Genomic DNA, 12,811 nt, shown 5'->3' on the forward strand with positions numbered 1-12,811 from the left:
TCCTGGGGGGCACCAGGCAAAGCATCTCCAGCCGGTTGAAGGGCATGATTGTCCCACTCTGCTCTGCACTGGTGCGGGCCTCACCTTGAATATTGTGTGCAGTTTTGGGCACCACAATATAAGAAAGACTTTAAGCTGTTAGAGAGCCTCCAAAGTAGGGCAATGCAGATGAGGAAGCCTTATGAGGAGAGGCTGAGGTCACTTGGTCTGTTCAGCCCAGAGGAGACTGAAGGGAGATGTCACTGCAGTCTACAACTTCCTCGTGAGGGGAAGAGGAGGGGCAGGCACTGATCTCTTCTCTGTGGTGACCAGTGACAGGACCTGAGGGAATGGCCTGAAGTTGCGTCAGGGGAGGTTTAGGTTGGATATCAGAAAGAGGTTCTTCACCCAGTGGGTTGCTGGGCACTGGAACAGGCTCCTCGGGGAAGTGGTCACAGCACCAAGCCTGAAAGAGTTCAGGAAGTGTTTGGAGGATACACTTGGGCACATGATGTGACTCTTGGGGATGGTCCTGTGCAGGGTCAGAAGGGGAACTCAATGTCCCTTCCAGCTCGGCATGTTCTGTGATATCTCTTCTCAAGATTCAGACCGTATTTCTGCACTGATCTGATATAGTGAGAAGGTTAATTTGGATTCTCTTCTGTCCTTCCAGAAACATCAGCATTTATTCTAGTATAATGTTATTCAGAACCATCAAACAGGTACCCTGATTCTGACAATTCAGTCCCTCATATACAACATTTTCTATGATGAAAAATCAGCTACTCTAAATGAGTACTTCCTTAAGCCTGCTTTGATTACAACTCTCTTCTTTTGAAGATGGCACATGTGCATTCCATTACATTCAACATTTTTTGCACATATTGAAATTAACTGAAATCTCTGTCTGTTACTATTCATGGCTCTCACTTCACTCAAATGTTCTGGAAACAAGGGAGAAGCATTTAAGTAATATAAGCACAACACACTGTTTCAGTTCCCTGGCATCAGTCTTTCTTGTATTTAATTATTGTTTTCCTTATCTCTGCATTACATGGTAGAATATATGAGAAAGCATGCCCAATTTAGATTATTTTATTCTTTATATCAGATGCACATTTTCAGACTTAACATTTAAAGAGAGTAGTGTGGGAGCAACTAGTGCTTAAGACAAGATTAAATCCAAGCATTTTCAGGTTCAATTTATGCTACATAGAAAACCTAGTAGAGAGGATTGCTGCTTTGCGGTGGGTGAAGGAGACAGCTAGTATTTACTCAGCATTAATGCCCCTAATTTTAAAACTACCTTCACATAAGAACAGTAGATGTCAGACAGTAACCGGATGTATGGCATCACTGCCAATGCAGAGCAATAGTTTAGAACCACGAATGAGCAAAAAGTGGAGTTCATAAACCCCAATGCTCTTTATTTTAAAAGGGGCATTGGCAGTGTCAAAACAATAGAATATAGGTTTTCAGGAACTCTGAGGAAAATGGCTAGCATGACTTCAGATTTGGACAGCTAATCCTAAAGTAGGCTTCATAACCACAGTAACTTTAAATATAATCTGAACATGTATGTAGATTAAGTTATAAATAATACAGATCAACTAACACACAATGCTTGACACAACTAGAAATCACCTTTTTTTTTAAAGGGGAGACACAGAAGAGAGAACAAACTGATCCTGCCTCACTGAGGATAAAAAGATGTTACTACATCTGATTTCAACTGAGAAGTATCACCTGAACTTCTCAGTCTCGCTGCAAGATTTACTACAAGAACATACAAGAACATACAAGATCTATATCCTCACATTTCAAAAAACAAAACACATCACTCACCTGGAGCAAAAAGACCTTAAAGTCTGTGGATGGAAGAAAACATATAGATGCCTATGACAATACAGCACCTTCTACAAAGGCACTGATGCTAGTCACTGTCAGACACGCACGCTCACTCACATTGACAACTAGTACAACATGGTATGACAAGTTCTATGAAAGAGGCAATCAGCTTTAACATTTAACTTGTAAAATAATGAGATATTAATTACAGAAGTTTTGAATTAAGAAAGTCAAGGGTTCATCAGAAATCCCATGAAGCTGCATAAATTTATATTACTATTGCCAACAAAATATGCAGTACTATTTACATTATTTGTAACTGCAAAGAAGAAAAGCAATTATCTGCTAGATTTTGTATCCACTAGATTTTGCAGATTAAATATTAACAGCTCTAATGGTATTTCCATACTGGACATTAAATACAAAATTTGACATGAAGATTAAAATATGTGGGAAAGTATTCCGAGCTATTTGTCAACTTGACTAAATTTCAGCTCCCAGGATAACCCAAAATCTCATTATAAACCAGGAATTTGTACATTATTAAATATTCTGTTACCATTGCAAAGAAGTTCCAATAATTTTATCTATAAAATTGTGATTTATTGGGAAAATCTATTCCAGTTCCCATGTCATAGTCTGAAGATAAAGAAACAAAAATTTTACCTTCATGTTTGCTAAGATTCATTTACACTATTGACTTCAGAAGGTGAACAACTGGTGAAAAATTTGCACTTTATGTTAGTAGGGGCTTAATACAGAATCAGAAGCAATTACCTTTGAGAAGTCCAGAATTATCAATAGGACCAGGGTACACATTCTGATCTCCCATCTGGTATTTGTCCCAACTGTCAAAACCAACATATTTTTTCCACTGTTTGAACCAGCGACTATCCACTAGATACCTTAAATAGAAGAAGACATACATGTTAATTATTGGTATGCTACTACTTCCTAGATCACTGATTAATTAATGATATGCACTGGTATTCATCAGCCTGCAAAATGGCAAATGTTTTTCTCTCTGTTCTGCTAACCATTACTAGCACCTCCCACCAAAGTGGACTTTAACTGCGGGCAATCAAAGATTCCATTAATCACAGTGCACAAGTACATTTTGCAAGACTGCCAATACAACATATCAGATGGTGAAAAATGGCAAGTTGAACAAACATTTCCTTTTTTTAGTATGAACAATTATCACCTTTATTTTCTCTTCTCGACTTACAAATTCAGGAGACACAAGGTAATTAGACAGCTCTTTAAAAAAGTGCAAGATAACTTTTAGTAAAATACTGCTTCCTGCTGGAGTTTTATTATAACATTCATATGCAAGTTAAAAACTTTGGAACTTGATGTCCTATCGAGAACCAGAGAGTGTGTCTTCTTCCTTTGAGTCAACATCAACAAATCCTGCTTTTGAGTCAGGACTAGATATTCCTCCTACAAATAATTATCAACATCACACTTCCATATAAAGAGATTTTATCTCTAAACTCAGGTCCACAGTATTGCTATATAGATTAAACTGTTGCCAGCCTGGCTCTTGCACAGTCCAGCGATGCCTACATTTTATATCTTTTTGTCCAGAATTTCTTTAACATCAAGATATCAAATTTGTTCAGTGATGCTCAGATTTTTTTTTTAAGATATCATCTTCATTATTTCTCATTCCTAAAAGTATTAATCTCCTTCTGCTTGGTCTGTCCCAAACCTTTTGCTACTACCTTAGGATGAAATGCTAGGTCAAACTGAAGATCATAGGCACTCTTTGCTATTTTCTTCATTATTTCACTACTGAACTTGTATTTGTAGCCCACCAATAATATGCTACTGAACTTCTAAGAGATTGCAAAACTTCCTGATGATTCAAATACTAGTCTCCTAACACATACAGCTTTATTAGGCAATCATTCTGTAGGTGTTACTGATGAACACCATGGAAAAAATCAGAAGAAAAACATTCGCCCCATCTGCTGTGGCCATCCAGTTCCGTTCCATAAGAGCCATAACTGTGTGTGGTTATGAATGCAGTCACTCTTGGGCACCCATTTGACCATCAAACCTGCCAGCCTTGTCCCCTGTTCCATCCCATGGCCTCTGTTTCCTTGATCTAAATTTGAATGAACTATGAATCTTAAAGAAGGTAAGGTGTAATTTTACATAGAAGAGAAATTATCATACAGGGAAACTGCCTATTCTGTTAATTAATGCTTAAGAAATTACTGCTCTTGTAGAATTATTTTACTTTTCAAATGCTTTGTGTTACATACCTTATCATACACCAGTGATATAGTGATCAATACAGATTTTTGATAATTGGATTTAGCAGTGCAAGGAAGCAATTACACCATGCTCAGCTTAGGGGGATCAATCTACTAGAGCACCTATGTAGCTAAAATTCAGACTTCTTAGTGTTAATGGAAAAAGTAATAATCAGAAATTCACAGACTATAGCTTTTGATTCTACAAACACATTCAACATAGCCTTCTCACCGAGATCAACAAGACTCCTCATCTGCACAAAAGAAGGCAAACCATAGGAAGGTCTTAATTTATCTTTTCATCAATGTCATAATATCCATGATACAATCAACCACCTGAAAACTAAACATTACCTATGAAGGACATTCAGTAATTTCAGAGGAAAATACACAGTTCAAGTAAACACAGCTACATTTGCTAAACCTTCATTTCTTAAATAATATTTGATTACTTTTTAAGGGAAAATTATTAAATACTTGGGGCATGCACTTGAGACCAGATACGCTGCACTGAATATATGTTGTCCCAGATACAAAAATAGCATACCATGCATTAGTAAAACAAAAATATAAAATACGTACATTAAATTTGGTACAATGTTTGGTTTTATTTTTGTTACTATTACCTAATGCAGGAAAGAGTTCCAAACAAGTCTAATGCTACAGCAGATTTTTGAACTGTGAACCTGACTCAGAAGGTGTACCCCAGGACACCTTAGCAAAGTTAAAAAATACGGCCTATCCATTTTTTAAAACTATGATTAAGAAATGTTTGTTACTTAGCTCTGATGGAATCAAGATTTCACTTAACCAGGAAACACAAATTTTGCTCTCTCAGATGTCATCAGTCAAGCTAGTGAGCAGCATAACCAAATCATCTTCAAGGGCAAAACACACCAGGAGGATTTGTAATAAAAATTGAAGACAAGAACAGTCTTGAATGTCTAGATATTCTGTTTTGAGAGGCAAACCCTAAAAACTAAGACAACTTCATAGCAAGGTGAACTGATCAACTCTAAAACAGCAGATGCTTGACATTTGTAAACATTTTAAATAAACCAGTAACCTCAACCGGCTTGATGAAAATAGTACAAACAAGTCACTTAGAGCCAACAAGTTGATAATATAAAATACTGATGTAGTCCCAAACCCATACACTTGAGTATGGAACTTTCAGTAGTAATAATACAGGAAATATCTGTACAGTTTAATTAGCTTTGGGTGTTTTCTTTTCGTTGTATTATGTGTCCTTAAACCAATCTAAATTTTTTTTGAGCATGTTTGTGAACATGTTCTCAGTTCAAGTTTGGCCTACTTCAGTACTCAGGGTTTACTTCTGAGTGGAGCTTCAGATTGTTTCATAAGATATATCTGCTCTCATTTGTAAAATGTTTCTTGCCTGTCTGAAGTAGATTATCATATAAAAGGAACAATTTATACTCTCGAGTCCCCTGAAATGCCAGATAATGGAATAAAACATGAGGAAGTGGAATAAAGTTGCAACAGGGAAAGTTCAGACTGGACATCAGGAAAAGGTTCTTGGCTGAGAGGGTGCTTGGTCACTGCAACAGGCTCCCAGGGAAGTGGCCACAAAACCAAGCCTGTCAGTTCAAGGAGCATCTGGACGACACTCTTAGCCATATGGTTTAGCTTTAGGTAGTCCTGCAAGGAGCAGGAAGTTGGACTCAATGATTCTTATGGGTCCCTTTCATTATTTGGCCTTGGCCAGTGGTCAGTCCATCTGGAGCTGGCTGGCACTGGCTCTATCAGACAGAGGGAAAGCTTTTGGCAGCTTCTCACCAAAGCCACGTCTATAGCACCCCCACTACCAAAACACTGCCAGGCAAGCCCAGTAAAACAGGGTCACTCAAATAAATTTACCAGTATAAGACTGTCCTTATGTATGATCAAGTGATCAAGCGCAGAGGCTCAAGGCAGCTCAGAATGGGATTACTTATAGCCTTTGTACATTAACTTGCAGGTAAAAAAAATCAAAGCTATTACAACACTTGTAAATACACCTTCGTTTCTTAAAAATTCAACAAATTATAAAAATCAGCAATAAGTTTATGGACACTGTTCACTTAACAAAAGAAAGTGCTAGAAGGAAACTTGCTAACTGATTTCTAAAATTCTCCTATGGTTTGTAACTTTTTTGTGTAATTAAGGTTCACCTGTGGTTTACTGCACATTTTGACTTAATAAACCTAATTAACATAGTATCAACATCACAGACGTATAACAGCATTCATTCTTTACCTCAACATCCAGATTGATAGAAAAAAATCTGAACAGTATGACTAAGATCTTAGTATTTCCCATTGCCACCATATACAGAATTAAACAACGTGTAACCTAGATTTATTTATATTGACTGATACATCAGCTCTCTGAATTCCAAATCAAACCAGTTAACTGTAATATGCAATAAAGACACTTCACCGAGAGACACTCATTCCTGCACTGTGTACTGCTGGGACATCCTAACTTCTGAACACCAGCTATTTCACTTTTAATAGTAAAACTGTGCAAATTGTCCAGAGAGACAGATGAAGGATTTTTTTTTTACCCTCCTCACTGTGCATGAGCACAGATTAAGCAATACAGAGGACGAAGTGGAACAATTGTGTTGCTGAAAGCAAATCAGGACTCCTGTTTAAAGGCACAGCATCCAATTTTTGTTCTTGCACAACTGCAACTATAAAAATAAGAAGATAAAAATGGGCTTGTACGTGTATTTCTACTTTGATCAAGCTGACCGAGATGCTTGACTAAATGCACTCATGAGTAATAGATGCCTTGAAATTAAATTTTCTTTCAAAATTAACAAGCTCTTGAAGTTCAAAATGGTGACAATTATTCTACACACAAACCATACCATCATTTTGTTCAAAATGTAGGTAAATCCACAAGAAAAAAAAATTCAGGGGTCAAAGAGAAAAATAAATATAGTTTACCTTGCATTTTTAAGAAATCTTATTCTAAATATTTCACATTCCTTTCCAGAAATAAGTTTAGTTCAACTAAATGCACTAAGATTTCAAATCAACTAATCAAATTCTCACTACCTCTCCCCATGCTCCACTTCCATAACGTGCTGCAATAGCCCAAGCAGCACACTCTTCACCCATATTACCGAGAGGCTAACCAAAAAGTATGATTCAGCCAAAATTAGTGGACTGCAATTTTATGCTAAAATTTCAGTGTGAACATTATATTAACAACCATTTAAGTATTTTGTATACCCTTAGAAATTTTTCATTTAAGTAAAGACTTTTTATTAAAAAATAATCTAACTCCTGAATCAATGCTTGACTTCCAATTTTCAGGCAAAAGCCTGACACAAACATGATTTCAACATGCTCTCACCCCACCTAATCTATTAACACAAGAAAATGACATCTACTCATTTCCATTTAAGTATTGTGCCAGAAGAATTTAAATCTTCACAAACTGTTGGTGAAATGCAGTACCATTTCTTACGCAGTGAGAGAAATTTAACACAAAACTTTAACCACAAGGTCTTAAAGTAAAAAATCAGCAACTTAAACCCCATTTGAAAGAAAAAACCATCCAATTCTTAATTCTATCCTTGGAACACTGACATAGTGTTCCTTGTCTCTCATTTTATGAAGCTATCAAAACAATTTAGGATATCATTCCAAGTATTATCGAGGTGCAGGTCCGTAACATCTCATCATGTCCTCAGTGAAATCAAGTAAAATCTGCCATTAACATTCAATCTAGATTCCGTTCATGTACAAGCACAGTGGCGGATGATCAAATGTGGAAAACACTGAGAAGACCACAGTGTAAAATGCTATTCAAGCTAAGCACTTCAGCATCAAGGTTGTTATCAATTATGGGCACTGCAGGGTTTTCAAGTGAGGCTACAGATGTCTGTTCATCAAGATGCATAAGTTTTCATTGCAGGTAGAATTAAAATGCTTATATATTTTTGGTGGGGAAATGCTCTTCTGGAGGGAAAATCCTTTAAAGTTGAACTTGTCATATCTACTGATCATTCACTGGGAAGTATTTTTACCCCACTTCATTTTTACTTATTCTCTTCAGTGACCAAGTATAGTACTTGAAAAGCCAATGAAATTCCCACAGGTTAAAAAAATAAAAATATTATCTTCACTGTCCAAGAAACGCACTCTATGGATAACAAAAGTACTCACCCTGGACTTGGCAGAACTTCGTAAGTGATGTATATCAGAGAAACATCTGAAAACTTGAAATACTATACTTCCGTAGTTTTACTAATTTGCAAGTCTTAAAAACCAAGAACACATTAAGAATCTATCTTATCACTCTTTCAAGTGATGACTGGCACCGAAATTCAGTGGTTAATAGGGCTAAAAATCAACATCTTCCTTCTGGTCTAAACCTGACTAGCTTCAGTTTACAGATACTGTCTTAAATCTTTATCTGCTTGCCTAAAACTCCTTATCCTAAAAGAGTATTTCAGCACTGAGTATTTCAGTGCAGAACTCAGAATTCTATACAAACAGATAAGGGTTCTCAAAGCTCGTCTCTGAAAGACAAGGCTTCCACTTTCTCTAGTACATTTTGAGAATTATGAACTCATTCCAAATAAACACCTTCTATGACATGTGGGCACTAGAACTGGACAGTATGGTTTCACTAATATATTGCTGAATACAGTACATATTTGTATTGCTACTCTGTATTGTCTATTCAAACACCTGAGGACTACATTTGTTCCCTTAGCCACTAAATAAACTCCTTGTGATACTTTTTGTTCACTGTAACAGCCTAATTCTTATCCACTTTATTACTTTTAAAAATACAAATAGTTTCTATATTCTCATCTGCTCACAACTTGTTAGGGCAAGCAATAGATGAAAGAAGCACAGTGGGGAAACTGTGGGAGAAAGAGAGGGAGAAAGTGGTGAAATTGCCTGCTGGCTGTTCGCCATTTTTAAGTCATTGTCACCCACTCAAAGTAAACCATTTGTTGGCAGGGATACTTAAAGGTGAGAAATGTGGTTTCATACCCTAGACCACTGAGGGACAAAGTGCATAAGAGGTAGCCAAGAGTATGAAAGCATTTGTAATGTCACATTTAAGTAACTGAGACAACATCTCTGACTAAGAGAGCCACAGAAGAACAGGAACTACAGGGAAATCAGAACAGAAGGTGGTCTTAAAGGTAAAATCAAGAAAACACACCTCAATAGGGGGAAGAAATGACCGAGAAATTCACCCAAGAAGCGACACATAGGAACTGACAGAGTCTTCACCTCTATAAGAAAACTGTGCCAAGATCAATAACTTTCAGTACTGAAAACTTTACTTCTATGACACTGTAAAACCAGAAAAACTTGGCAAGGCTCTCAAGAATATCACTGTAGCTACAAAGGCATTAAATGACATCATGAAGACCAGTTAGTCATGCAAATTATACTGTGGCTAAAAAATTGATGAACATCAACAGCTCTTCAATTTCTGAGAGTGAAAGACACTGATTGAGTTCAAATTTGCCTGCAGCTCTAACAACCAGTATTTTTTTTGTCATTCTAAATGAGAGGTTAAAACCTCCTCAAACAATAAATTCTCCTTACTTGTCAAGCATCAGTAGAATTTCAAAACACTGAGAAATAATCATATCAGATGCTAAAATTGGGATATATACAATGAGATACAGCATTTATTCTCTTCTTACACAGAAATCTAGGTCTTTCAACCACAGAACCTGAAGATTCTTTGGACAATAATGAAAGAAGAAAAACTTACATTAATTCAAGTTCCGTGGAATACAAGTGTGTGTTTTATACTGAATTTACTAAAAGAAGTCAACATTATTTAAAAGAACTGATAAACAAAGGAAGTTCTTGCTTGGAAAAGCTTACATTTGATGTTTATTTAATGTATGTTTAAAAAATCAAGATAAATAGAGAGAAAGAAGAATCCTCAATCTCTCAGAGTTCAATAATTTATTAACTGCCCATAAAAGAATGCAAAGAAGACCACTGGGACAAAGTAGCCCAAAATGTTGTGGCTGCAGACAGAACAGTCAAAAGATACTGACTGTCTCTGTCCACTGGAGCAATACAGTTTAACCCATACTATTCCCAAGCTACCCTTGAAAACATCTAATGGAACAAACTCTACAGCTTACTAAACTGCCTGTTCAAATGTTTCCACATTCTAGCAATTCTTTTTCCAATATCTAACTCTAAAAACCTTGCATTTCAAGTCAATTTTATTTCTTTCTCTCTGCACTGCACATGAAGAACTAACAAAGAAATTCAATGGCCTCTTCATAGATACTGTAAGACTTGCCTCTCTTTACCCTGTTCTTTAGTTCCTTTTTTCTTACAGGAAACCCCCAAAGCTTTATACTTTCCATATATAGCTTATTGTTCTCTACACTCTGAATTCTGAAAAGCATGGACAAGACATTCAGTATAAGCCAGTAATTTTAAAAGGACTGCATTTTAGTGCTTTAAAGCTCAAACAGAACAAGCTGATATGGCACTGCTGATTTTTTTTTTAAGCAATATTTACTACTGAATGAATGGAATTCTGAATCACGGCTTACAGCACTTTAACTGTTTCTTTCCTTACTGATATGCCAAAAGATCAAAAAGCTATTGACAAAATACGTCTGAAAAAAAGCATTTGGACTAAACATACACTTTACTTTGTGTAGATATATAGGTCTAAGTATAAATCCTACAAATGCACAGGTATACACATTTATGTAGCGAGATTTAACAATTTTTGAATCAAACTTCACAGGACTTTGCCGTAGCTTATTCATTCTTAAAACATTTGATTACTACCAGTGTCAGACACAGCTGGATATATTTTCACAGAACATTTAGAAGCTTTTTCCGTGTAACTGTTCCTTTCGTGTTAAAATATCTAATGTACTAAAAAAAGTAACAGCACAGTAAACTTACTGTTTTGGTCATGCTGTAAACTTGTCACACAGGTACTATCACTTTGAATAATATTAACTGCTTGAGACATTTTTCTAGTAGTGGGAGCCATAGAACAGAACATATAACAGAACCACAACAAAACATGCAACAGAACCATAACAAAAAATATTCTTGAAAGATTACAAGCCTAAGCACACTTTTACTACCACTGGTCATTTTCAACACTATCATGTGAATTGATTTCCTTTTTCTAGTTGCTTATATTTTTCCAGTTTAAAGAGCAGTCTGTTTGAATGCCAAAACTGAACATATACTCAGCAGTATTTGAATAATGCATCAGAATATATGCTTCTGACACATGCTGCAGTATCAACACTGTTAAATATAGTCTTTTATAGAACTGGAACAGTGAGTGATGACAGCTGAAATGAGGTGGGCAAGTTCTACTTCTGTGTATTCATAGTTAATTTTCAGTAAGTTAATGCTTCAGCCTTTGTCTTTGGGTGACAGTTTCACACAGGAAGAGATGAAGAGGTTGAGTGGTGGAAAAAGTATCAGTTCCTTTTTTTTTCCTCTCCTAAAAACAAGTCCCGTTTCCTAGCCTCAGAGAACTACAACTACAGAAGCTCAATTACCAAATACCTGCTAGAAAGAGATGTTTATTTAACCTAATTCTTTTCAATCGTAACAATTTAAATGGCATACTAAGAAATATTTTATGACTAACCAGGAAATCATATTTTTAAAACATTTATTGTAGAAAAGATATCAGAAAGGTCCGTTTGCACCTTCGGGGGCTCTTTCTTAGGTAGCTAACACGTTCACAGTCAAAATAAAATTTAAACTTAAGGCTTGTCACAGCCATGGACAAGCATCAGGTTACCCCAGACAGAGTACAAATACGATTTCTGACAACTTGAAGGTGACGCCGGGGCCATTTCAGCACGGATAAGGGAAGAGACGCCTGCCAGCGGAGCTCCTCTCCGCACAACCCAAACAAGCCCCCGCGGGCTCCGGCCCCGCTTGCCTTCCCCCACCGGGCGCTGACCTCGATCCTTCCCCGCGGCCGCCGCAGCCCGGCCCGGGCCGAGGCGCCGCCGCGCCCAGGCGGCCGCTCCCCGCCCGACAGGGGCTGAGGGGCGAGCGGCGGGAAGCGGGAGGACAGCACTGCCCGGCTGCCTTCTGCTCCCCTCTCCCCGACAGGCAGAGCCGCCCCGGGAGAGGGAGGGCCGAGGGAAGGAGGTCGGTCCCCCGCCAGCCAAGCGCCCGGGGGTGGGGCGCCGCCGCGCCCGGTCCGTCAAGCCCCCCGCCCCTTCCCCTCACCAGGTGTCGCCCTTGCGGAGGGCGTTTTGAGCGCGCCGCGACGTCCGTGCGCTGTGTCTCCAGATCCGCGCGCCTCTCCGCCATCTTCTCCCCCGGGCAACGCAGCGCGGCGGCAGGGGCAGAAAGCGCGCCGCGCTGCATGCTGGGAGTGACGCCGCCGGGAGGCGCCCTCGCCCGCCCCGCCACAGCCGCGGCGGGGCCGGACCTGCGCCCAGGCAGCGGCAGCGCCCCTGGCGGACGGGAGGTCTTTTCGCTGACCCCGCCCCCATGCCCGCCGCCGGAAGGGACGCGCGCGCCAAATTGCCCGCCCTGTTCCAATCGCTGCGCGTGCGCAGTGAGGTGCTGCAAATCGGTGTCTGGCATTCCCACACAGAGATTCAGTCTCTGCTATTGTGCAAATAATAATAACTGTTGGGCGTTCAAGTACACTGAGTGACTCACATTAGCTTTTCCAGACCTTCGCAGAAACCAGCGGATAAT

The 12,811-nt window shown here is 38.6% G+C and overlaps 1 protein-coding gene across 1 annotated transcript in view; it reads right to left on the minus strand.

Annotated features, from left to right (window-relative positions):
* USP15 (ubiquitin specific peptidase 15) overlaps positions 1–12,415 on the minus strand; it is a 61,154-nt gene extending 48,739 nt beyond the window's left edge. Inside the window, 3 exon segments of the mRNA XM_018080386.3 lie at positions 2,605–2,732; positions 12,332–12,349; positions 12,351–12,415. Of these exon segments, the coding sequence (XP_017935875.2) occupies positions 2,605–2,732; positions 12,332–12,349; positions 12,351–12,415 (211 nt within the window).
* Between the last annotated feature and the right edge of the window lie 396 nt (positions 12,416–12,811).

This window comes from Manacus vitellinus, unplaced genomic scaffold (assembly GCF_001715985.3).
Source record: "Manacus vitellinus isolate BGI_N305 unplaced genomic scaffold, ASM171598v3 scaffold_5_pilon, whole genome shotgun sequence".
Taxonomy (NCBI): domain Eukaryota; kingdom Metazoa; phylum Chordata; class Aves; order Passeriformes; family Pipridae; genus Manacus; species Manacus vitellinus.